We start from the raw sequence: 27,058 nt of genomic DNA on the forward strand, positions 1-27,058 counted from the left end.
TCACTCACCACTCCACACAAAGATATAAATAAATAACACCTGGAACACACAGCAGTTGAGGGAGTATTTCATTGTTAAATAAATAATCCATTAATTTAAAATCTTTGAAAATGTTACTTTATTGGTAATAATCAGGGGAATGTGATCATAAAACGGTCTGTCATAACTGGGGTATAGTTATAGGCTAGATAACATTAATATTAAATGCATTCATTTAAAAGCAGGATTCGAATTGGTTGATGTGGACCTCATTTTGAACTGTAAATCAAACATTATTCTCATTATGGATGAGTCTGCTGATCATTTTCTCCATTAATTCCTTGTTTTGGTTTGTAAAAGAGTGAGAGAGTGAAAAAGGATGTCACAGTTACCCGGAGTCCAAAGTGACACCTTCAAAGTGCTGTTTGGTCAAAGCCAACAGTTCCTTCAGTTTCATTATAGTTCGTAAGAGGTGCCTGAGATGTGTGAAAACAGATTTGAGGTCGGCCTTCAATGCTCAGTGGTCAGAGGATCCATTCGGCGGTTCAGCACGTTGACCTCTGGAGGGCGCTGCGATCCTGAAAGTGTGTTGATACAGAGATCCTGGCCAGCGGACTATTTCAGAAAACGCAGTGTTTATGTGAAAATAACTACACATACATACGTAAAACAGAAGAGGACGGGTTGACACTCTATACAACTACCACGACCATGAGATACAAAGGAACATTCTACAAAGTAAAATAATCACTAATATAGTTAAATACGAAATACAAGTGATTAATATGCTTAATACCAGCCATAATACAATCAAAGAGCCCATGTATGTTTCGTGTGTTTAAAACAATCAGTTATTCTGAATATTAAAAGTGGGGCCGGAAGTTTCATGTTGCTGCCTGAGTTTGTCAACACGGGAATTTATTTTGAAAGAACAACCGGAAGCGACGGCGAAAATACGTAATTAACTTAACCGCGGTCGACCGGCCGAAGTCATCGGGACTCGGGGAGAGACTTTACCGCCGCTGCCGCCACAACCGCTTCCCTCCCCGTCCGGTTTCAAAGCGGATACTTCCACAAAGATGACATAGAAGTCTCCTCGGGGATTACACCGGATTTCGTCGGCCGCAACGCCCGGTTGTGACTTCGCGTTAGTTCCCTCCCTCGCCGGTTTTCACGCCGTTCGTTACCCGGCTGCGGGCCACTAGCGTCGGTTACCGCTGCTAAACATGGTGGCCTGTCGGCGAGAAGAACAACCGAGTTCGCTTTGGGGATTTTAGATTTGTTTTTTTTAAAGGACTTGGACGGCTCTCGCCGTGGAGCCCCCGCCGCCCCGGACACGTTACTACTCCCCCCGTTTTAACCTTTGTTTTTGTCTCTCCCGGAGGTTAATGGACTTCGACGCGAGGCTGGTTGTTCGCGTTGAGAACCGAGCAGCAGCGGGACCAGCACCGACCGAGGACCGCTGAACTTAGTTTGCTTCCAAAAACAAGTCCAAAGTTTTATGCTCGATTTGAGATTAAAAAAAGAAAAAAAGTTCCAATAACATTCACTCACTATTGTAGGGACAAGTTGCCTAGCAACACGGGTCGGCTTTTATGACCGTTGTGTTCCTAATCACGTGCGACTAGATTGACACACAATTAACCGCTGCAACTATCTGACCGGTTCCCACTTTGAGGTTTGATTCCTTGTTTAATCTGTGGATTATTATGGATTATTTAAATGGCCTAATCCAAACCGCATCAGACCGGGGATTTGGGGAATAGCTGCCGACGCTGCTGATGATGACCGAGAAAAGCGATGGTTTCCCTTCGTTATGATTTTGAGTAGAGAGGAGTTAATTACATGGAGACTCGCCTGACATGCCAAGGAAGGAGTTGCCACTACCTGAGGGTTGGGAGGAAGCCAGAGACTTTGATGGCAAAGTCTACTACGTTGACCACATCAACCAGTGCACGAGCTGGATCGACCCGAGAGACAGGTAGGAGCGTGCGTGTGTGCGTGCGTGCGTGCTATGGATATGTTGGAGCGGGCTACTGTTAAAAAAAGATGGCTGACCTTTGACCTTCTGCAGATGCTGACCTGTAACTGCACTTGCTGCTCCTGCAAATAAAGACCCTGTTCATGTCACGTGACAGTCTAACTGCTTCATGAATGAAGCCCACAGATCAGCAAAGCATTGCTTCATTTGTGTCCCAATCATCCATCAATCCTCATTTATTGGTATCAATCATAATCCCAATGGACTGCAAAAGCAATTACATAATAAGTAATATATGTTTTTACATTGGTTTTCCTGATCAGTTGTAGCTGTCGTCAGTCGCTCATTGTAGTTCGCAACTTCGCAGCAGGTTCATAAATAGATGTATATAAATTAATAATATATTAATATATAAAAAATAATATACTAATATAATATTCATTAATAATTTAATTTAAAAAATGCGCAGATTCAAGACAACCAGGAGGAATTAAACCACTCATGTCGAAAAGACTCAAAGGAAGCAGAGAATAGTTCCGTAGAGCTTTTTACATTCATCTTAAAATATTACTTATAGTCGCAGGAACCAAGAGACAAATGTTGTTCTCCGTTCGAGTCACGTTTACCGATGGAGCTGCTTTTCCTGCAAATTAGAACATGGCTCTGCATTACGGATCATCATTCATATTGTTCAACCAGTCCGAACCCCCCCCCCCCCCCCCCCGAGCAGCCGGACTCTGCGGTGTGTTTGCATTTTTGCTTCAACAATTATGCCAAGAGTGGCCTGTAATAGATGCCTGAATGAGGCCAGAGAGTTTGTCTTAAACCGGCGGGGGATGAAGATGCTGAGTCAGCCCCCCTTCTGAAACCAGACACACATGTTCGGCTCGTTTATCCCTCTCTCTAAGCTCTCATGACCCGTCACCCCCCCCCGGGTCAAGCTGTCTGGGATACGCATCAGCCCGAAAAAAATGTGTCACAAAAAGAATGGTACGCTGTTGTAATGCCTGTGTTGCATCTGCTTTTTAATGATAAGCCCGCTAAATTATTTATTTCTACCATCCCACTAATGATGGGGGGAAAGATCACACATTACGGTTGATTCTCTCGCTAAAAAAGACCTATTATTTAATGTTTCCAACGTTTCGACTGAGAGAAATTGCTGCTTAAGGATTTTTGGTTGAACGAAACCCACTTGAATATGGAATTGATTCTTTGTTTTGGCCTAAATGTGTTGGCAATGCACGGGAGCAGGTCAGAAGGGATAAAACTAATAAGATGTTTAAGATAAATCCTTTACATGGACCGCTGACAGCCTTACCCACTGACACTTTACAGCAGAGGACACGCGGTGGTTTTGCTCAAATTGTTGGTCTGCGTGAGGCTGGAAACGTCTCCGAGTGAGATGGATTCTTATTGAGAACTCTCCTGCAGGAATGATGTCTCTTTCTTTTTTGAATTGAATTAGAAATTCAACCTTGAAGCCAGTCGGCATCCTTCTCATCAAGAAAGATTTTCTGGGGAAAGAATGCGTTAAGGAAACACTCGTGTTATTATTTAGCGCGGCTGTGCTACACGTCATCCACACCTCACGTTTTTTAAGTGTGCTTCTCTGCCAACCTGGTTCGTTAAATTGGATGAACAGTATGTGGGTTGTTTTTCTTCTTCTCCGCCGTGCGTTTCCCAGGATGCACTCCTTCTTTATTTACATTCCCGCCATCCCGATAAATCATGTTTCTGCAGGTGTGTCACCTTCTTTTCCTTATCTCTCTTAAAGAAAGCCGTCGGTGTGATGGGCTTAGAGTGCTAAGCTACGGCGCTGCGTGACACAGGGAAAGGGGCAGAGCGTATTTTAATGGCGTGGGGGGGCTCATTTTTCATCTACACCAGTTCCCTAAGACCCCTCGGACTTTGACACCAAATCCCTTTAATGGCTTATGTCTGGAATTCTGGAAGCTTAGTGTGTTTTTGTGTGTGCGTGTGAGAGAACACGTACATTTTCTCCTTGTTGCTTTAGGTTTACTTGGTCTCTGTATTGTCTTATGGTTTTATGTTCATGCCGCTATCAATTATTATTACAATTATTTACCAATTCATCACTCTGCTCATAACCAAGTACCTTTTTATCTAAGTGTTGAATATTAAACATATTTTACCCTCCCATAATTCCCATAAACGTGATCTGCCAGGTTCTTTTCTCGCTTAAAGATACATTCCGGCCCACAAAGTTTTGGGTTTTGGGCCTTGTGTTTGTGTTCTCTTTTTATTCGCGAAGGGTCATTGAGTTTAAGGGTGAATGAATGAAAACTCTCAGCGCTCTTTGGGTGTGAAGACTAACCAGGTCGGTCCAAAGCACAGGAATACAGGATGGGCAAAGGACCTGGACTTGAATCCGGGCCGATCAAACCCAGAGGGAATTTGAACCCAGCTCTAAAAGCTGTTGTGTATGTGGTGCTTTACCTCGTCTCCTGACTACTCGCTCCGTCTCACTCCAGCTCCTCTGGAGGTTTGAGGAGATGTGGAACACGGAGTAGAGAGGGGGCGCCGGGAACCGCAAGGTTGGCCGTTCGAACCCTGCCCCTTCCATGTCGAACCCCAACCCCTAACTGCTCTCCGGGCAAATGTAAACCTTGGGTTAAAGATGCATTGTAAATCATTGTCATTGTAAATGACATGTAATGTAATGTTTGGCAGCGGGAAAGAGTAGGAGCCCAAAGTCCTTAAAGAACAACAGCACATTCCTGCGACCCAACGTGGAGGAGCGAGCGGAGCCTTTTCACTGCGTGCCAAGGTGCTCGGAGTCAAAGTGCAGCCCTGCACAGCGTCCCCCGGGATCCCAACAGAGGAGCCGTTCTTTAATACGTAACCGAGCGCACTGTGCACGGCGACACGCAACCTGAAGCGTTTCTTTCACTAATGCACATTTATCTTTACAGCGTGTTGCTTTCAGTCCATTTGTGACCTTGCATCCCGAGCTGAACCAATGAGTCACCACGTGTATTTAGCCAAGATGCTTCTTCGGAAAGATCACATTATTTCCTGCTTATTTAACTCGTCACTTACAGGAATGACCTTTTGTCGACAGGTTTTTACAGCTTATTATCCGCCGGGGCAAGAAAGGAACTAATTAAACTACTTCTACATCACACGGCCCGAGAACTTGTTTGAAAGGATCCTCTGCGGAAAGAAGCAGAAGTTCCCAGAGAAGTGGAACAGATGCTGAGGAGACGCATAAAAGAAATTCAATGTCTGCTTTGAATGTGAAAACCATCTTATTATACTCCAGAATGAAGAAAGACAGCAAGCCTTTATCCTGACTCTGATCCCTCTCGCTGTGTCTTTATTTGAATATCTAATGTACCTGCTCATCACGTCCACATCGTAGTGCTGATTTTATGTGAGAGATTCTATGACGGCCGCGTGTTTTCTTTTTTTAGACATCACTAATTTGCGTGCCGTTCGTTCTAACCAAACGCCTCCTAAAAAACAAAGACCGACCTCATTTTTAAGACATTTGGTTTCTCAGTCATGCAGCCGTGATTAAGGAAACACAAACTAGAACTCCCAGAGATCGAGACCGAGATGAAAAAAACTAAAACGCCAAAGAGTCCAGCTCAGGATGTTTCTATGAAGAGATAACATCTCTGCGTGACGCACGCGTCGCATGACGTCAGCTCAAAGGAATGTTACCGGGAAAAACGCGCCGCCACGGCCGCCCTAATTAGTCCCCTTCATGATAAATACACATTTGTGTGCTAAACATACTGAGTTACGCTGTGACAGAGAGACAGGTGTGTGTGTGTGTGTGTGTGTTTCATTACAGTTGGACCATGACACCTTATGAAACATAGTTGGAGGCCCTGTTACTGGACTTGAGGAATTTACACTCCGCTCTGAATGGAGGTTTCTCTGACTCACCGCTCACAAATGCAGCTCTCTCTCTCTGTCTCTCTCTCTGTCTCTCTCTCTGTGCACTCTGCTGCACGCTTTGTCAGTTTGCATTAGTGCCGCGGCCGGCCTCGCTGTTTACCTTGGTATGTGAAACCTGGGGGGGTGTATCTGTGTGTGTGTGTGTGTGTGTGTGTGTGTGTGTCTGTGGTGGGGGGGGTCTTGGCCTTGCGTGATGTTGCGTTTTTAAAGGCAGAAACCTGCACCTGTTTGAGCGTCCCGCCAATTAATTTCTCGCTTCCACTTTAGTGCCAAAACATCCCAAGAACTGTTTGCCAAGAGTTATTTCCTCAGATAAGCTTCTTATTAGAAAACATGCACACGGTCATGTGACGGTCTCCAGGGCAACGCCATAATTTGATGTTTTAGCAGTTATGTAACGCGGAGTTCGCCACTCGAGTAGGAGGTCAGACATCCGCGTTAGGCTTTTGGTCGAAAGGATAAAATATGCCCCCCCCACGTGGATGCGGGGGTCCCGCAGCCACCGACGAGGAGGACAGGAGATGAAATGACGGGAGGAGGATACCGGGCTTCTTTTTCCCCGGGACGAGCGGCTGGCGAGTCGCTGAGCTAAATTTAGAGCTGAGGGGGTCTCCTCCGGGGGCCTCTTCCATTATTCATCCGCTGAAAAAGGAGCCAGTTCAGTTTCTCTCTCTCTCTTCGTTTGTACATACAGGCACGAATGAACCACACCGGAGGAGGAAGAGCGCGTTACTGCTGCCGCCCCCCACAGTCATGAAATCAGTGAGAGCTGCTTCTCATGGCGTTTGTGTGTCACTGAGGAAAGCAAAGGTTTGCCGTTGGGTTTAGAACCTTTAAGGAAGCCATACTTTTGGCGGTTTGAGCCTCTAGTGGACACTTTCAAGAAATCAACACCATTAAATTGGCGGTCAAATATTAAACGTGCGTTTCTAAGCGGCGGGTGGACCGCTGGGCCTCCGATGGTCTGTTTGGCTGAAACGCCAAAGCTCAGAGAATCACTCTTTAACATCACGTTCAGATCTGCAGCTCGTCATGTTGTCCGTGAAAATAACCGCGTGACATCAGGCTGCAAATTCCGTCAAAAAGGTCATTAGCCGCCTCCACAGTTACGCGTATTCTCTGCCTCTTTGCCGTCAATATGAGGGGCTTTGTTTGTAAACTCTTTTTGTGGGACTAGAACACACACACACACACACGCCGAAATAAGTGAGTTGCTTCTCACGTCCCCGTTGATTTTACCAGCTGTAGCGGTCGAGATTAAACCAAATAATAATATATGCAATATAAATGATAAACAAAAACCTCTCTTGTGTTGGGTGTCACTGTGTGTGTGTGTGTGTGTGTGTGTGTGTGTGTGTGTGTCGGTCGCCCCTGTGAGGCTGAGGGTTGCCCCAGAAACCTCCAGGCGATGCGTCAGCGCCGCTTGTGGAATGCCGCGGGCCGGTTTCCTCCTATTGTGACCGGGTAGAGAGACCCTCCCACCCCCCCTTCTCCTTTTCTTCTTTTCCCCCCTTGGAGGTGAATAGAGGACTTGGTGAAAGTACCCCACCCCCTCCACTCACTCGCTTTCTCCCCGCGACCCCCTTTCAGCGGCACGGAGCTGCTTTTGATTGAGTCCGGATGTTTTAGTTGGGTCATTTTTTCAGCCTTCTCCAGACGCTATGATAGCTGCAGCATCGCGTCGCATCGGCCTTCGTGGTGCATTTTGAATTCAAGCTTTTCTAAACATTTTCTAAACAATTGGGGCTCCAGAAGAATTATTTTCAAAGAAAATTGATCTGAAAATGGCATCCCAATTTCCCAAAGCTTGAGTTTGTTTGACCAACAGCCCAAAGTCACATTTGAGAAGCTGCAACCAATTACAGTTTGTCCACCAATGAATGATTTGTTGAAATTCATGACGTGAAAGTCCTGTTGATGAAGCAGCGTTCCTCTTTCCTCTGCTTTTCACTCGGCACATCTGTGTGTGTGTGTGTGTGTGTGTGTGTTATTAAATTATTTCATTGATTGATACACAATGCAGCTAAAATGACTTCATAATGACACCAAAATCTAAATAGAACTGCAACAGCAACTGTCCGTCTATTTATGAACTATTTAAAGCTGACTCTCTACAATAGTTGGCTTTATCTGTTGTGCCTCTCTAGTTGTTGAATTTTGAGTGGAAAGTTTATTGTACAAGTACAGAGACACACACACACACACACACACACACACACACACACACACACACACACACACACACGCGGCATGAAGCTCATGGGAGTGTTTAGAGTTTCTGTTGTTTTGAGGTGAAGGCACAAATGTTCTTGTACCAGTTTGGACACATTTTAATCCATTTGTTAGGTAACATAGGTGCGCTTCCGTTATATTATACCTGAAGAGTAATTTGTTGCAAAGCCGCCCAGTTAATCGCACCAAACGTCACACACACACAAATTACGCAGATTCCATTTATTATTCAACAGCCTTGGATTCCTCACCTGGGGGGCCTGCATGTGGTAGTCACACTTGGACATGTTTCCATCATAAATAACATGTGTACAGCACAAATAAACATGTGTTCAGCATAAATAAACATTTTTGCAGCACAAATAAACATGTTTGCATCTTAAATAAACATGTGTACAGAATAAACAAACATGTTTGCAGCATAAATAACATGTTAACCGCATTAATAGCTGTCGGCTCAAGCTGAATTTTCATATACAATTCAGTCCATGACAAAGTTCTGCCCAAACAGCATCAGGTTTTTCCGTCAAAGGGGAACTTATCGCCCATGTGTTGCTCGTATTTCATTTGATATTCAATAAGAAGAATTTACCCACAATCCTTTGGAAATCTCCACCCGTTGTTGGTGATTTGTTATGCCTGTCATGTCCCGTCTGGCTCCACTGATGTACTTTCCTCCGATTGTTCCTCTCCAGGCACACGAAGCCTCTGACGTTCGCCGACTGCATCGGGGACGAGCTGCCGGTCGGTTGGGAGGAGGCCTACGACCCGGCCGTCGGAGCGTACTATGTCGACCACAACACCAGTGAGTGAACTTTGACCTTCGAGAAAACCCGGCGCTAAGTTGTGTTTGGCCCCTTCGGAAAATATCCGGCGACCGTAACTTCACCACAGAGATCGACGCTGTGAATATGAATATGCTCGTCTTTTTTATGCCCCGCCCCCCAGAGAAGACCCAGCTGGAGGACCCGCGGGCCCAGTGGCAGCGGGAGCAGGAGTTCATGCTGCGGGACTACCTGGCCGTGGCCCGCGACGCGCTCAGCGCCCAGAAGGAGATCTACCAGGTGAAGGAGCAGCGGCTCCGCCTGGCGCAGCAGGAGTACCTGCAGCTCAACGACGCCTGGAGGGACAAGTCCACGTCCCAGACCAGCTGTGAGTACGAGAGTGTGTTACTGTGGCCCCCTGATGCAGTGTGGGGGACTCAGGAAAGTCAATTGGAAATAATACAACTTTCAGTAATAACTCTTCATGCATGTAGGGAGGAAATGCCAATGATAATATTAATGAAAACATTCATAAATTCTGGAAGAAATGTGTTTTAAAAAAAGTATTAAGATATTGAACGAATTATAAATGAAAGAACAGAAAGAACAGAAACATCCAAAGGAGTAATTAAAAAATATATATATATTCAGAAAATCTAAAGAGCCAATTTCGATTAAATTAAAGCGTTATAAAAAACTTTATTTAAAAAAGAACAAAGTTATTCAATTAAATGAAAATCCAAAGGTGGACGATATTTAGAAAGTAAAGTTTTTATTAAAGTTTGGTGAAGTGTCAGAGAGAGCAGAGACACTTTACTTAATGTCTGTGTTGGTGACTGTCTCTTGTTCTGTCATCTCACTGGGAAAGACCCCAATGAGGGAAAGATATAAAAGACCATTCTTTGACTTCTCGTCTTTCTTTTTCCTGCAGTGAATTCCAGATCGTCGTCCTCCAGCAAGTACGACCCGGACATCCTAAAAGCAGAAATCTACACGGCCAAAAGTCGGGTAAGAGCCAACCGGATCTCAGGAAATGGACCCATTCCCGTCACCACTGATTAATCCACTCCCAAGTGAATCACTATAAAATGTCAGGAAATAAAATAATCAAGTGGCCTGAGACACCGAAGGACTCACACATTGCTGGTTTGGTGGTAATTTATTGGCTTATTATTATCATCATTCAGGTGAACAAGCTGAAGCGCGACCTGGCCTGCATGAAGCAGGAGCTGCAGTTCAAAGAACAAGGCTTTGAGACCCTCAAAGGGTAAGTGTCCGACCTCCTCACACAGGTAACCAACATCGAGAGCATCGGTATCTTCACAGCCGACTGTGGGATGCGATCCTGCCGCTTTACGCCGCCTCCGCCCACCGTCATTTTTCATTTGACGAGCAAAGCAAGGCAGTGAGAATCTGACCTGAATGGCAAGTACACGTGTGACCTTCCCCGTGTCTTAAAGATGTATCTTCTGCCAGTCAGTTTTGTCTTCACTTCTTAAAACCGGCCGTTCCAAAAATGCCGTTTAAAGGATAAACTGACAAAAGCAACTGTCTTCAGAGTCCTCTTTGCTGCTTCCTACCAACTCTGCCCACCAGAAACCAGTGAGAATAGATAGAACAGATTTGTATGTCGGACGAGATGTCGTACACCTGCATTCGTTTTCATTGTGGGACAAAAGAAGAAAAGGACGCCACTTTCCTGTTTCACCGAACAAAGATCTTAACAACAGAAAAACCACTTGAAGGCCGTCCAAGCAATTTCTCCTCTGCTCCCTCTGACTTGCTCCTTCTTCAAAAAAGCCAGCTCCGCCGTCTCGTTATCTATGACTTTATCACTCAGGCATCGCAGGAATATCGCACGGAGAAAAGACTCCCTGAATCTTTAGCGATTTGTGGAATTTGTCAGATGAGAGCTCATTTTGAAACCACGGTGCGGCGCGCTCGCTATCACCTCAGCTATTGCCTCGGCTTTATCGCACATTCCATCTGGTCATGAAACAATAACCCCTCTATAAAAGCGCCAATGGAACAACGGCAGACGAATGTGGATTTTACTGGGAAACACCCATTCTATCTGACCTACTTCCACTCCTTGGAATATCAAGTGGGTTCGTCAAGGTGTACCAGAGAAGCCATTAGTAGGGAATGTTGATTTGAAAGGGATTCCTCCTCCTTTTTGTTCTCAATGTCAGGCTGCTGTCAGGCTGATTTTCTTTCTTCATTTTTTCTTTTCTTTTTTTTTTTTTTTTCAATTCACCACAACAAAAAGCCGACAGGCAGATCCGCCGTCGGTTTGCGCTGGTTGGCGGAGGAATGTCCGGTGTGTTTGTCTCGCCCCCCGCGGCGCAGTGAAAGTGTCGGGAGGATTAAAGGGCAGTCGGACGGCATTCCTCCGTCACTTTCCTCTCCGGTTACAGTCGTCAGACGCCACTCGCCGACCAATCGCTGGTTTGCAGAAATGCCAATCGGCTCAGGCTGGAATGCAGCGGGGACGCTCTGCTCCTGTTGAGGTTTCACTAAATACTGCGGCGGTGTGTTCTGGTTGGTAGAACAGAAAAAGGGCCGATAATGTGTCCCATACTGAGATCCGCTTTGTTTTTCTAGAAGTTTCCACAAGATGAGTGTATAAGGCCAGAGAGAACATGTGCTCTCCTCCAGTGTCTCTTTCATAGTTTCCTCTGATATTTGTCTTTTTAATATGTGATGTAGTGGAAGATTTTGTTTTGGTTCTATAATTGTTGGAGATGTACGGTGTCAATGTTTCACAGGAAAACGTCATTTACTCTCACTGGGACTCTAAGCTTGTGTTAACCACACACTGGGCTCATGGATCCAACCAGAAAACTAAAAAAATATAAGCAATCATTGACTTCATGACGAGGGAACAGGTCGTTTGACAATGTTGAATCGTTTCCAGGTTGTGGGACTTATTTCTGCAGCACTTTATACCCCCCCCTGCAAAGCCAGCTCCATACAGAAATAGGGAAGAGCTGGACGAGCCTGAACAGAGCCTCAACCACACAGCGGTGAGCAAGGCCTTACACCCGGCCTGAGCCAGGCCTTAGACCCGGCCTGAACCAGGCCTTAGACCCGGCCTGAGCCAGGCCTTAGACCCGGCCTGAGCCAGGCCTTAGACCCAGCCTGAGCCAGGCCATAGACCCAGCCTGAGCCAAGCCTTAGACCCGGCCTGAGCCAAGCCTTAGACTCAGTCTGAGCCAAGCCTTAGACCCGTCCTGAGCCAAGCCTTAGACCGGTCCTGAGCCAGGCCTTAGACCCGTCCTGAGCCAGGCCTTAGACCCAGCCTGAGCCAGGCCTTACACCCAGTCTGAGCCAAGCCTTAGATCCGGCCTGAGCCAAGCCTTAGACCCGGCCTGAGCCAAGCCTTAGACCCGTCCTGAGCCAAGCCTTAGACCGGTCCTGAGCCAGGCCTTAGACCCGTCCTGAGCCAGGCCTTAGACCCAGCCTGAGCCAGGCCTTACACCCAGTCTGAGCCAAGCCTTAGATCCGGCCTGAGCCAAGCCTTAGATCCGGCCTGAGCCAAGCCTTAGACCCGGCCTGAGCCAAGCCTTAGACCCGGCCTGAGCCAAGCCTTAGACCGGTCCTGAGCCAGGCCTTAGACCCGGCCTGAGCCAGGCCTTAGACCCACCGTCAGATAGCAACAGGGTGGTGGAGTCACAGGAGTCTGAAACCGTCCAACAGAAGGCCAATTCTTCTTTTTTGATCTTTCGTATTGGAGAATAAAGAGCAGCATATCTCGGCCAGTCACGCACACAGGGAGGGATTCCATGATCCGGGATAAGGGCACTTAAGAAAAGCAGATGTTTGAGCAGAGCAGGTGAGGTCACGACTCCTCCCGGCAGTATGAACACTGTAGTTATAGTGTGGAACTGAGTCGGGCTGAGTCCGTGTCTCTCACATGTCTCTCTTTCCCTCCGTTATCGGAGAGAGGCCATTGCGATTCTAAAAAAGGTATAACACTGTTTTCTCTCAGCATAAATCCCTGTTTGAGAAGGACTTAGGGAGGATTACGTGTTCTTTCTGCCTGTTACAAACAAGTGCCTCCCTCTCTCACTTCCTCATTCTCTCCGTACCTTGTTTTCTCTCTCTCTCTCTCTCTCTCGATCCAAACCTCCCCCCCCCCCCTCTTCCCTCTCTGAAGAATGTGAAAGGACCTGTTATTCAGATGCATGCATGACTAGCTGATTGCAGGCTTTACGTAGCTGCTGCTGCCTCCGATGGCCGATTCCTGCAGCGACTCTTTTCTGTCTGTTTCTCGTCGCTGCAACAAAAAAAAGGCCGGATCTATCGCGGCCTCACCAGAACTTTCGGGGTGAAGCAAGCATTCAATCCTGCACTAGAAACCGGTTGGGAAGCGCGCCCGTCGCGTACACAAAGTTTAACCGTGAAATGAACTTTGCCTACGCTTTTAGCATTGTGGCTTCAGGCCACATGGAGACCTGTGCTGTACAAACAGCTGATCTCACAATGTGCCCGTTCTTTGCCTCCCTACGTGAACCAGCTGACATGACGGAACACCTAAGACGTATTGATAATTACTGATGATCTTTCTATCATGTTTATTTATGTGTTTGTTTGGGGTTTGCAAACTCTACTACTTCTACTGTTTACTGGCAGATAGTCATGCGGACCGCTCACCAAAATACGCTCCAGTTGAGTTCATTCAAACCAGTTGACTGTTATATTCATGTTTCTATTTTTGCAACATTGCAACGTTTCGCTCAAGTTTCCCTCTAACAAGTCAACACCACTTTTAACATTTCTTACTTTTTTGCTGTCAAAACGACATGTATGCATGTCAACCCCAACCCCCCCAGGGTATGTGCATGTCTGAAGAACATCTCATAGAAATACTTTCCTGCCTTCGAGTTGTTAAAAAGTCAAGAGTTGATGGGTTTATTTTAGATAGAAGGCAAAAAAAAGTAAGAAAAAGGAGTGTAAAAGCCAGCTGAATGTGCAGCTGTCCCCTGTACTGGTGCTGAGGCTGCAGGTTTCCAAGCTGGTGCAGCAATGCATTTGGAGAAAACTAATGAGTTGCATATTCAATGGTTTATTCTTAGAACAATGAGACAATGTTGTTTATTGGCTGTTTATTACAAAATACTACTTTTTTTCCAAGGGTTCACTGATTGTTTAAAATAGTGCAGCGTTCGCACCGTCCTTTAGCTGAACCCAGTTCCCTGTTAACATTACGATAAAGAGCAGCTCATTAAGAGTTAATCACCCGATTATCCGTCTGACAGCGAGACAGGGGACATCGTGACAGGAGGAAACCTTCTGCTACCTACATTGTTCTCAATCAACGTCCAAACTGACCACCGTATATCCCCCCCCCCCAGGATTGACCTGAAGGTGTCCAGCAGCCCTCATGGCTTCAAGCTGCAGGAGGCGCAGACCATCCTCAGCGAGGTCCGCACGATCCGTGACGCCATCAGCACCGGGGAGAAGGAGAAACAGGAACTCATGCAGGTAACACTTCCGTTGGCATGGAGGGAAAACAAACTCAAAAATAAGAAAGAACAAACCGATGGGAGAGTGTCTTCATCCCAGGTATAACAGAGCCCCCTGAATCCCTTCAATGGAGAGATTGAAATGTGACCACGAACCACAACTCCAGCTTGCTTATCCCAACATGCACTTTATAGTGAGGTACAGCTGCACTCCCGCCGTGGCAGGCGGTGATTTGTGGAGTGCAGTAAGAATAGGAAATGAGTGGAGCGAGGAGATGAGGGTTTCAGACGACTCCCAGGAGAGACTTTACTCCGGCGTTAACACCCGTCTACGTTATATTGCTGTGAGAAGTAGGTCCAGATGTGGTGAAAGGCAATTTAGCGACTCGCCAAGAGCGGCCGAGGCCGCAGGGAGGCAGCTGTGGTTTTAGTGTCGCGCCTCGGTCGTCTTGACGACGGGCCGTCGAGCTCTCTCAGGAGGAAGCGAGATGTTTAACTGTATCTAGGAAACCTACTAGCTCAAGTTTGGGAAATGACTAGAGGTTTGAGGACTGCACATTCTGACCGGGCAAAATTTTCCCCACACAACAAACCGATTTACCGATTTAATTCCTTCTTCAAAACTGCTGAAGGTTGCAACGGCACCACGAGTTGAAGTTCCAATATGCTTTGCACGGAGGAGGAGAGATGTTCATGCTTTGCATGAACATCTCTCCTCCTCCGTGCAGAGAAAACTTGTACAAATTGTCTTTTTAGAATTTAGACTGTAGCTCTAATTAGAAAAGTGTCGACCGTTGTTGGGCTCATATTGGTTTGCAGGTAGAGGAGGAGACTGGTTTAATAATACATAATCTGCTCTGTGGACTCTACTCTGCCCCCCTTCCAGCCCTCTTTACCATCTGCAGCTGACGCCTGAGTCTGTGTGTCTTTGGCACTCTGTGTTCAGCGCGTGTGTGTGTGTGTGTGTCTGTGTGTGTGTGTGTGTGTGTTTGTAAGGCTGAGATGGTGCGTTTTCTTTTTCGCACAACACTGCACTTCTTAACGCCCGGTTGCACAAAGTCAGAGAAATGAGAACCGTCCTCGCTGACGTCTTCAGTTTGCAGCTGAAACAAATAATTGATTATCCCGGCGTTCCCGGACTTATCAGCTCATGAATTGTGGGTATTTATCATCTCTGGTGGCCACGCGAGGCTGCCGTCCTGTCCGCCATCCGCGTGGAGCTCAGAGGAGGGCGAGTCGCCCGGGACGCAGCGTCATCACAGTACTTTCACACCAGCGTTATCACACAGGAGGTTTGTTATTTTTCCGCCCTATCTGAGAAGCAAGAGATAAGGCGCATTCCACAGCAGCCCGTAAACACCAGCCGCAGAGTCGTATAAGGCGCGCGCGTGGCTGTAAAGATGAGAGGACGACAGCCTCTGCTGCTGCAGTCACTGTCCCCCCCCGTAGTCCCTCCGTATTCAATGTCAAAGCGTCACGTTTTCATATTTTATTTCTCTGTCCTTGATCCTGTTTGCTGCCGTGTCTCGGTTTATTCACGTTGTGTTTTCTCCAGAAACTGGCGGTGCTGAAGGACAACTTCCAGCTGGACTCGGGCTCGCAGCAGGAGCTGTGGGGCAGCAGTCCGTCGCTCGCCAACTCCGAGCTGTCCATGCCGCCGCTTTACTTTGACGCCGGCTCGCAGACCGACATCCCCGAGGAGGTGAGTCGCCAGCGCAGGAGAACCCAGCATCCCTATTTATTGAGAATAAAACACTTACAATGCATGATGAGATATTAGTCAGGAGGACGGAGTGCTTCTATAACGGTGTTTGTGTTCTCAATGAAAGGATCTCATGTGTCGACGTTTTGTTTTTATTAAGTTCATGACGAGCACCAACAAACTGGCAGAGAAGGTTCGCGTGAGTCTGAAGTACGAGGAGGCCAAGAGAAGGTACGTCACTTACTACGTTAAGATTACATTAACCGTACACGCACATGATGGAAGTTTTGCTGTTATTTCATCTTGTTTGGTTTTGGGCCCCACTAAAAAGTGTTTTTTCATTATTGCCTTGGTTTTACTGCTTTGTCTATCAATATGTTATAATATTTATGATTCTTAAATGATCCGTTCTGCATACTAGTACATTGGTTTTTTGGTACCGTATCATAAAATCATTTTCTTTCAGATTTTTGTATTTGACTTTTTATTAAACTATTAGACTTTGTCGTTCATCTCCTTTGTTTGCTCTTCCTTTCCTTCCTTCCCTCCTCGGGCGCTCAGGATCGCCACCATCGAGGTTCAGATCGCCAAGCTGGACAGCGAGGCGTGGCCGGGCCTGCTGGACCCGGAGCGAGACCGCCTCATCCTCATCAACGAGAAGGAGGAGCTGCTGAAGGAGCTGCAGTACGTCAGCCCCCGTCAGCGGCTGCAGCCCAACGACGCCGAGAGGCTGGACGCCGAGAAGAAGCGCCTGGAGAGAGACCTGCAGGCCGCCAGGGACAACCAGAGCAAGGCCCTGACCGAGAGGTGTGTGGGGGGGGAGGCGCTGACATTAGGCTGCTCTTAAGTTGTGATCCTAGGAAGGTCAGAGCAGGTGATGACGGCGGTGGGACGAGTCTCTCTGTGCTCCTCACTGTCTTGCTGCTGATGAGACGTCTGACCTTCTCTCGCTGCATGACTGCTTCGTCATCGGCCTCCGAAGCTCCCAGATGATTATGAAGAGTTAGAGATGAGCGTGACAGCGAGCACAAAGAGCAGCCTCTCCTCATCCTTTATGGTTTCCTCTCATCCTTCTCCTCTCCTCCCCTCTTCTTGTCTCCTCCTCTACTATCCTTTATATGTCTCCTCCTGTGCCTGTCCCCTCTCCTTGTATTCTCTCCCTATTTCCTCTTGCCAGGTCACCTCACCTCTCCTCTCCTTCTTCTCCTTGTCTCCTCTCTATAAAGTCTTCCAGACTTTTACACATCCACGGCTGCTCACCTAAATCTTTTCGTCCTCCTTTCCTCTTCTCCATGTGTAGCACCTCCTCTTGTCTGAACTGAAATAGCAGTGACCACCAATCCAGACTCGCCAAGTTCCTGTAACCCCCCCTCCCCTTATCGCTCCATCCCGCTACCCCCCCCCCCCCCTCTTATAACAGGACGCCTGTTATTCAGCGACCAGGTTGGACTCTACCTGAGCTCGGTCTCCCGTTCCTGTAACCTGAGAGGCTGCAGAGCCTGCTCACAAAAAGAACCTCTTGTTGTCTCGTCCACACACACACACACACACACACAAAATATGCAGACCTTCGTGTATTCAGTTTATGCAGGTTGTGAAGATGTCAAATCCACAAAATTAATTGGTTTTGGACGTTTTGAAGGCTTTTGAATGTCTTTGTCAGAGATGTGACCAATAGGAACTCCTCTCGAGTTGAGCTGTGCGTTAGATTGTAACGACAATGTCAGTCGAGTAAATTGGTTTTCTTCTAAAGAAGCAGAACAAAACTACCAGAAGTAGGATGCAAATGTCAGCAAAGCTCAGCATGAAAACCCCGAAGTGAAAATACTTGTTTGTGTGTGAGGACATAAATAGTATGTTGTTTTTCTGTTTTGCACGTCAAATCAAGTCACGTTAACACACGCTCACACACACACACACACACACACACACACACACACACACACACACCAGTGGCTACCTGTAACCGGATGGAAGGCTTCCCCTCTTTGGGCTCAAAACACGGCTCATAGTAACATGTGTTAATGTGTTTCCTCCGAACAAAGCAGCTGACAAAGAATCAGATTTGTTACTAAGAGGATTTAATTGTGTCATTTCAGACTTCTTCTCCACTGCAAGAGGAACAAGCTGGTCAGGGAGCTGGAGGAGATGGTTCGACTGGCCTCATCACTACATACTCAACTCAAAAGGTGTGCTTCTCATTCTGCTGTTTATATTCCATCACAGACCATTTCTGTTCGTCACCCCTTGCATCTTGTTGTTGTAGAACTAACCATTAGTTACATCGGTTAAAATAGATTGTACCCCCTCAGTTATTTCGCTGACTTCAACTCCTTCTCTAGAAATGTTCAGAATGAAATCAAAGAAAAGTTTTGGTAGTTTACAAAGTTGCGGCTGAGCTTTTATTGTGGTCGAAGCAGAGACATCCAGATGAGATCCATGTGAGAGTGAAGGCTCTGACTGACAGCTCGTTCCACATTCAAAGCTTTCGCTCAAGTACTCTGGGCTTGATTTACATTCCCATCTATTTCCAGACAGCGGTTTATTCCCCCCCCATCACTTCTTTAAGCTCGGCATATTTCCCACGAGGTCCTTGACCACCAGATGATTCACGGCAAAAAACAATCCTCTGGTCATGAGATCAGAAGGAGCCAGTCGAAGAGGCCCGAGCTTTGAAGTGAGGGGGGAGGTTGAGAAATGTGAGGAATTTAACCTTTAATGACCAAACATTCGATGCAGATCAAAGACATCTTGTTCTTTCCGTCTTCTCGATATCAGCCACTTGATCGCGCCACGAATAACACGCCCCCCCCGGTTATTGTTGTGGTTCGAAGAGCCGCGCGTGTTTTAAAATTCACGTTTCATATTCAACACAACTGGATTTGAGGGTTCAACGATAATTAGCTGAGAGGTTGTAAGTGACGGGGCTGTCGGTCTCCACCTCCGGCTAGTCGCCCCCGGCGGACAGGAACACTTCTCTGCCTAACGGGCCCCTCTGCTTTAATTAGAGAGCTGTTTATTCAGAAAGGAGAGGTGAGGAGAAAGAAATAGACTAAATAAGTAGTCCCACGAGTTTCATTTGATTTGGATGGAAGCTTTGAAATTAGCAACATCTCGCCTGCTGTGGAAAAATAATTAAGCCCAAAATCTTCTGCAACTGCTGCTTGAATCTTTTTGAGGCTCTTATTTATTTATCACAATTAATGCATGAAGGCTGTTGAATGTGCTTTTAAGAACACATAAAACCCAATAAATGAGAGCTTGTTTAAAACTTGTTGAGATGTGTCTGTCAGAACAGGCTGGGGGGGATGGAGGGGGCACTTCCAGACTGCCTGACTTGAATCCCGTCTTTCACCCCCCCCAGCCTGTCGGCCAGCACTCTGTCCTGTTCCTCCGGCAGCAGTCGAGGCTCTCTGACCTCCAGCCGCGGCTCGCTGGCCACCACCTCCAGCCTGGGCTCCACCTCCTCCCTCAGCTTCACCGACATCTACCTGGAGCAGCCGGAGCTGGCCGACCCGGACTTCCAGAACAAGCTGGACAGCCTCCTGCAGGAGGGCGCCCAGGGAGGCTACCGCCCCTCCAGCTCCATCACCACCATCCACGAACACGAAGTGGTGACGGGCTCCGGCGACAGGCCCGAGGGACAAGCTGGCGGGGCGGGCGGTGACGCGGCGTGCCCCGCCGGAGGAGGTGCAGCAGCAGGAGGAGGAGGAGGAGGTGGTGTCGGAGCGGAGTCGGGCTCGTCCAGGACGCAGGGGCTCAGGCTGTCGGAAACCCCCCGCTCCATGAGCTCCTTATCCCCCCGCTCGTCCCTCTCCTCGCTGTCTCCGCCGTGCTCGCCGCTCGTCACGGACGCCAGCTTCCTGTCCGGAGACACGTTCACGGACCCGACGGGGCCCGGCGGGCTGAGCCTGGACATAGAGCTCCACAGCAGGCTGGCGGAGCTGGAGCTCAGCCTGGACGCTCAGGAGCAGCACGGGGGTCCCAGGACCCTGCAGGAGAAACAGGATCACCACAGCGCACTCGGAGAGGAGGTCAAAGGTAAACAGGAACCTTTCGTTCTTTGATTCTCCTTCATTCAGAATGTTCACACACCTCTTTACATGTGCTGCAGAAATGCCTGTTCAATAAGGAGAAGAAGGGGAGACATAAAGGGGGGAAAGTGATTTATGTGCTGCTATGACTTCCTCCACTGGGGATTTTGGTGCCCGGTTTTAAGAAAGAGCTTCTAAAACTGATTTTAATGACAAAGTCCAACATCGCAGTCGGCATTTCATCTCCCCCGGACGCTGCTGGATGGAGTTCTGTGCAGACCAGTAACGTCCTTCTACACCCAACTGGGAAAACCGTTTCTTCATAAGACCTGAAACATGAACTGGTGACACCAAGTTGGCAGCTGCACTATATATTGTATATATTTACTTTGATAATGTAGCATTAAAACTTCCCTTTATTGGAACCAAAGGGACAAAAACAAAGACCATTGAAAAGCAAGTGAATGGAAGTTCACGAACCAGCTGGAGTGGCTTTTTTCATCCTCAACCAAATCATGTCACATCTCGACAGCAATAAAAACACGCGTGTATGTGTGAGTGTGTTTCAGAAATGTTACACTGTGTGTGAAACCTGATTGCTGGATGGAGCAATGAGGAGAGGTGAAGGACAGGAGAGTGTTGGGTTACAGCCACTAGGCGCGTGTGTGTGTGTGTGTGTGTGTATGTGTGTGTGTGTGTGTGTGTGTATAGACGGACAGACAGACCAATGTAAGGGCTTTCTGTCGAGGGAGTCTGGGGGAGTGATCTGAAGACCCCATGTTGCCTCCATGAGCCGCGTGTCACGGCGGCTGAAAGGAATGGAAGTGGATCCATCGCTGCGCCCGGGCGTGTGATCCGGCCTCCCTGCGGCTGAACGTGACTCCACTTCTTGTTCAGCCTCAGGTGAAAGGGGCACGTGGTGTCTGGTTTGCTTTTCACTCTCCATCTCTGCTGCCAGGGCTACACATGGCGCCGGGCTTCATTAATGAGTTAGAGTCCGGGGCGGCATGCTAGTGCACACACACACACACACACACACTATTGGGAGCAGATTCCTATGATGTGAAGTTATGTTTTGAGTTTTTTTGATACAGAGGAAAAAAAAAGTACCAGAAACAGAAATCCTTTTGTTATCGAGCGAGCATCCTCAACCGTTGTCTTTCTTTAGACTCTGCTCCCCAACTGCGAGGGACCGGGCCGAAGAAGATGGGCGTGACCTCGGCTGTGTCTGACGAGTCGGTGGCTGGCGACAGCGGCGTGTACGAGCCTTCGGAGCGCAGGTGCAAACGCCCTTTTAGCCACAACGCGTTTTCCCCTTTTAAATATGTCACCTTGCGTCCTTTGTGTCTCTGTTCTGTAATTCAGATTTTCAACACACACCTTAAGCACAATATTAGAAATGTACCACTTATGGTACCAATAAACCTTTCGTAAATGTTTGTTCCTCAACTTGGCCCGAGATGTGTTTAAAGCAGAAGCGTGTCTCCTCCAGGCCGGGCCTCCCTGCCGACCTCGTCCCGAGCTCCTTTGAGGAGAGGCCGCCCGTCTGCTGCTCTCAGGTGCAGCTCGGGTTCCGATACGAGTCCAGAGACCAGCGCTTCACCCTCTACGTCATGCAGCTCTCCAACTGCAGCGCCCTCTGTCTGCCGGCCGAGCGGAAAGTGTACGTGTACTTTTGTTCCCCTCCGGTCATTAGATGACGCTTGCTCACTGAGTACTTTAGGTGGATGTGTACGAAAAGAGAAAAAGAGAGGAGGCACGGAAACAATACATTATATAACAGTGTACAACGTTTAAATCAAACACAGGACGCAGTTAAAGTAAATAATGCAGGCGTGGCGGAGGCAAAGACGAGTAGATTAAAGAGGCGTGTCTTATTTTTGGACGCCTCCTGAGACTGTTTGCGCACGTTTTTTTTCTGTATGTCTTACACATCACACGTACGCATAATAAATGTACATAATAATACTCATACATGGGTTGTACAGAAACGTATTCACGTGCTCATCTAAAAAGGACCTCGACCACAGCAGTTTCTACACAAACATTTCTACACGTGGAAAGTTACTGTAATTAAAGGGCATAGCTGTAAGACTTCATGGGGTTTTTAACACTGTCCACTTATCATTAATACCCTGCTCTGCAGATGATGTAATCTTCCGTCTGCCCAGCAGGTATGTGCGTTCTGCCGTGCTGCCCTGCGTGGAAACCGGCCGCTGCCTCTTCCGAACACGCGGCTCTCTGCCTCAGGATGTCGTGGAGGTCAACGAGGTGTTCAGCATGCAGATATCCCACGGTGCATTGCGGCAGAAGACGCTGAGGGTCGACGTCTGCAACACCAGCAAGTCGGGCCACGAAGGCTGTCTGGTGAGTGGAAGGCTGTTGGGTTTTAGTGGCGTCGGCCACCTTGGAGACGCAACAATATGAAAACAATTGTACATGAAAGAAAGAACTCGCCAGCTTCTTTTTGTTTGTCGGTCAATATCATTTTTAATTATTCCTTTATTTTCATTGAATAACTCTTCTCTTTTTAAATATGTTTCATTTTCTTATTCCCGATCCATGTGGCTTTATTTATTCCAAGGGTTTGGATGAGCAGTGACCTTCCAGATGTTCCCGACCACTAAACTATTTAATTATCTATTTTTCTCCTCCCCCTTGCAGGCGGGGGCCCAGATCAGCCTGGCTGACGTCAGCTGCTCAGAGGAGAGATGCACCAAGTGGTACAATCTGCTGAGTCGGGCCCACGCGCGCGACACCACCAAGGACAAAGCGAGCAGGCCGGTGGGCGGCTCTGACGGGGTACGTGTTCCCCATCTTTCCCGAGAGCGTTCAACATGCTGCCGTTATTAGTTAACAGAAAGCTTTAGTGAGGCCAATTCCCCCAATCGGCTCTTTGGAAAGAGTGACCTTCACAAGTTAGACGTGTGTGGTTGAGAGCTAATCCTCTCTCCCCCACAGAGCACTGCTACATGTCTGGAGGGGTCATTGTAGCCACATTTTTTACGCGATGTGGTCAAGCTACAGATGTTTGGTCTCTTCTACGTTTCAGACTCGGGTTTCCGGCAGCGACGGAGTCGGAGGTCCAGAGGACCACGAGTGGTGAGTGTTTTTATTCTGTCACATATTCTTCACTCACATTTGTGACCGTCCATTGTTTCCTTTTACATTTTTCCGTGTTGTTCATATGAAGGCATCAACAAACTGCAGGTTAGAGGGGTAGTTGAGACGGGACAACAACAAAACTTATTCAAGTCGCCACCTCAAGCTTCACTGAAGCGGTCGTCTACCACGTGTGTGTTTGTGGAGTGACACACACAGGAAACGCAGCCCGGCGGGTTCACACTGTAAACAAAGTTGCTTGGATTTCGGATACACCTCCGCCCCGTCTTTTGAATGACACTCCTACCTTTCCCTTCTCCTCCTCCTGTCCTACGATAATCAATCCCATGTCTTCTCAACGCAGCTCCTGTGTCCTTCCACCGGAAGGATGGAAATAGATCAACTAGTATTCACTCGCATTCATTGCACCCGTTTCCTATAGTGGATGTATACACACTGTAGACTCCATTTTAGAGGTTTAGTCGGAAGCAAAACAGTCTAACAGCTTGAACACGCAGATTATATATCGAATGAGTGGTAGGAAATCGAAATCGAAATGAAAATTAGTAATACTAGAAATACTTCTTTTTAGCAGGTTGAGTATTTATTTTACTCTAATAATAAAACCCTTATTCATTCAACAAAAGCCGTTCTTGAATAATAAATGCTGCCGTTGAGGAGCAGCGATTAGATTGGCCTGATTATGATTCAAACAAGACACGCCTTCACTTCCTAAAAGCTCCTCTGATGCTGATTGACAGGCACGGCGACCCTCTGGACATGTTTGATGACGAGGACGGAAACGGCGTGGAGGAAGAGGACGGCTTTTATCCTGACAGCAGCCAATGGGAAGCGGAGGAGGAGGAAGAGGAGGAGGAGGAGGAGGAGGAGGAGGAGGAGGTGACCAAACCGCCAACAGCAGCAGCCATCACAGAAAAGGTAACCGTTGTTATATTAGGCAGAAAGGGAAATTACGACACCCACTTGAATGTCAAGAAGACGTTGTTTGTCTTTCATGTTTGGACATTCAGCATATTTATTTTGGCAAACCGTAAAACCGCTTTTGGTGTTTGAAGGTTTTCTTCTTACAGGTTGCTAAAGTTTCATTTTCATGTCTATTAAAGTTAGATATCAAACATAAAAAAAAGCCTCTGCTGTCATTCGTCCCTGGTGAATTTCGCCGTGTGCTCCGACCAGGTGAACAAGGAGACGAGCATGGACAACTCCTTGCCGTCCTACCACTCGGTGGTTCGACCCAAGGACCGCCGGCCGGACGTCCACCAGCAGAACCCCTTCATGAGGGGCAACACCATCATCCGCTCCAAGACCTTCTCGCCCGGACCTCAGAGCCAGTACATCTGCCGGGTTAGGATAAAAAAATAAAATTAAAATAAAGGACACAAAGGGATATTGGCTCATCACACACAGAGAGGGAGAGAGAGGACTGAGTTGGATAAATCTCGCACTCACGCTCTGTTGTGTCTTCGTAGATCAACCGCAGCGACAGCGACAGCTCCACCCTCTCCAAGAAGTCTCCGTTTGTCCGGAACGCGTCGGAGAGACGCAGCATGCGCATGAAGAAGGTACAAAAAAATAACTGTAAATAACCGTGTTTTGAGATTTTTAGTATTATTCTACATCGTAATAATTCCTCTTTTGTTGCACAGCGCTTAAAACAGAGATGAAAGCAACAGTATAATGTTATTATATGTTGATTTAATTGTGATTGAATGATACTTTTTATTATATATATAATTATATGTAACAATATATATATATCTGTCATATCTGTCATATATATATAATTGAACAATAGTACAGTCCAACCTGCAGGTGCGTCGGCCTCCTCTCTCCACCTCGACTCCCAGTGAATGTGATTCTCAATATTTAATAACCATCTGAATGTTTAATGCAGCTGCAGACATTTGCCACCTTCTATTAATTCAGAGCCAGGCAGCGAAATCCACAAACACACATTCTGCATCGGTGGCAGAATTTACAAATGATTTTTGAGACGTGTGCAGACTTTAAATACGTTTGTGTCTTCATGTGTTACAGTAACGTAAAGCCATTTTGTCCATATTGGAGCCTTTAACGGGGACCGACTAGTCTGAGTTGGAGAGACGTTTGCTCCAGCATCTAATCTCTCCCCCCTGCAGCCTCCTATGCGGGTCAAAGGCCTGGACGGCCTCCTGCGGACCTCCATGGACCTGGAGATGGACCTCCAGGTGTCCCGGACGCGGCAGACGCGTCTATCGCAGGAGCTGCGGGTGCTGCGGGAGCTGAAGTCGCAGCTGGAGGAGGCGAGGCAGCAGGGCCAGAGGGAGCTGCCGCCCTGGGTCCAAGAAGACGAGCGCTTCCGCCTCCTGCTCAAGCAGGCCGAGAAACAGGTGAGCGATCGAGCTCGCACCCCACGCAGGGAGGCTTTCTTTGCATTTTGTAAATTGGGGAGAGCAGAGTTGAGTGTCGTCCGCGTCCTCGTCCTGCTTCAGACTCGTGAGGAGCAGCTGCAGGAGAAGCGGGTGGAGAAGATGATGAGGGCAGCGGCCAAGGACGTCCACAAGATCAGGGGCCGCAGCCGCAAAGAGGTCCCCGAGGTCCAGACCTTCAGGTGGGGGAAGCGGCATTGTGTGCATCGTACGCAGCAGCGCCCCTACTGGAAAAATAACGCACATATGTTACCCACACAGCAATGAAACATATCTCCATCTGATGGGAAACATTTTGAAGCCTTGACTGAAACAATATTTAATGTATTTCTAGCGATGGGATTCCAACGAGGGGCAAAGCATAAAATGCTGAAGAAATATACAGAACATTTATTTATATTTTTTTAAATTTGTGACAAGAAAAGTAAAACCAAAACAACAAATGAAATCGACATTACACGTTAACCATTAAGGTCACAAGGTGTGGTGTCAGGAGTTTGTTTTGAAACCCTTTCAAAATAAGGTTCTCATGGTCCCTGTGTGATTTCAGAGAGAAGATGGCCTTCTTCACACGAGCAAAGAGCAGCATCCCCGACCTGCCGGCTGACGACGTGTAGAGAAGCATTTCAAAGTATTCCCCCCCCCCCCCTTCAGTCTGTACCTGCTGTTCCCCCTCACATGAAGCACACGTTTGGCGGTGTTATGAAGAATTTTAGAAAAAGAAAACGTTTAGAAGAGAAAGCACTCGAAGGGCGTGAAGAAGCGCGTTTTTGGAAGCTGTGTTTGTGATGGGGTTAGTCTTTGTTTGTAAATTAGTGACAGCACTGCTTTCTGGATTTTTCTTTTTTTATTGTTATTATTATTATTATTATTATTTCAGTCTCTCTTCCACTGTCTGTAGCATTGTGTTTCTGTTACTAACAGGCTGTTTATAGGCTCTTAGGTGTGTCAAATCATTCCAGCAACAAGTCACAAGGATACACACATGCAGTTCTTTACTGAAGCGACACATTTGGACAAACAAATATATTTATATATGCATATATGTGTGTACATCACACAAAATGACGGTACTGAAACAAAACAAGCAGCGTAGGATGATAATAGCACAACAAATAAAGTTAAGAGACTTTTACTGATGTTGAGTGGAGCAGACCTGAAGATTGTTTGATGTGTACAATAATGACGGCACAGACAGTTCATCTTCATCATCATCATCATCGGGCCTTCCTTCGGTTTTGTTGATTGAGCTGATGATTAAGGTGAAGTGGTGAGATTCATCTCGCTTCAAAAGAAAAGTCATTGTGATTTTCTCACACACACACACACACACACACACTGCACGCAAAGTGCAAGAATGACGCTCTCTCACTAACACTCGGGTAGATGATCGGATAGTCTGCACTTTATGTAACTTAAGATAAAAGTAAGAAAAGA

The 27,058-nt window shown here is 47.3% G+C and overlaps 1 protein-coding gene across 1 annotated transcript; it reads left to right on the plus strand.

Moving 5' to 3' along the window:
• The first annotated feature begins 886 nt into the window (after positions 1 to 886).
• On the plus strand, positions 887 to 26,919 carry wwc1 (WW and C2 domain containing 1). Its single transcript, XM_040181664.2, has 22 exons — positions 887 to 1,960; positions 8,818 to 8,927; positions 9,071 to 9,274; positions 9,818 to 9,894; positions 10,074 to 10,153; positions 14,244 to 14,373; positions 15,910 to 16,056; positions 16,217 to 16,287; positions 16,618 to 16,863; positions 18,156 to 18,245; positions 19,421 to 20,097; positions 21,259 to 21,370; positions 21,583 to 21,753; positions 22,265 to 22,457; positions 22,755 to 22,892; positions 23,143 to 23,192; positions 23,954 to 24,131; positions 24,390 to 24,557; positions 24,683 to 24,775; positions 25,352 to 25,582; positions 25,685 to 25,803; positions 26,172 to 26,919. The coding sequence occupies exons 1-22, from the start codon at positions 1,842 to 1,844 to the stop codon at positions 26,236 to 26,238; spliced, it is 3,471 nt and encodes a 1,156-aa protein (XP_040037598.2). The 5' UTR covers positions 887 to 1,841; the 3' UTR covers positions 26,239 to 26,919.
• The last annotated feature ends 139 nt before the right edge of the window (positions 26,920 to 27,058 follow it).

Source organism: Gasterosteus aculeatus, chromosome 7, assembly GCF_964276395.1.
Source record: "Gasterosteus aculeatus chromosome 7, fGasAcu3.hap1.1, whole genome shotgun sequence".
Classification (NCBI taxonomy): domain Eukaryota; kingdom Metazoa; phylum Chordata; class Actinopteri; order Perciformes; family Gasterosteidae; genus Gasterosteus; species Gasterosteus aculeatus.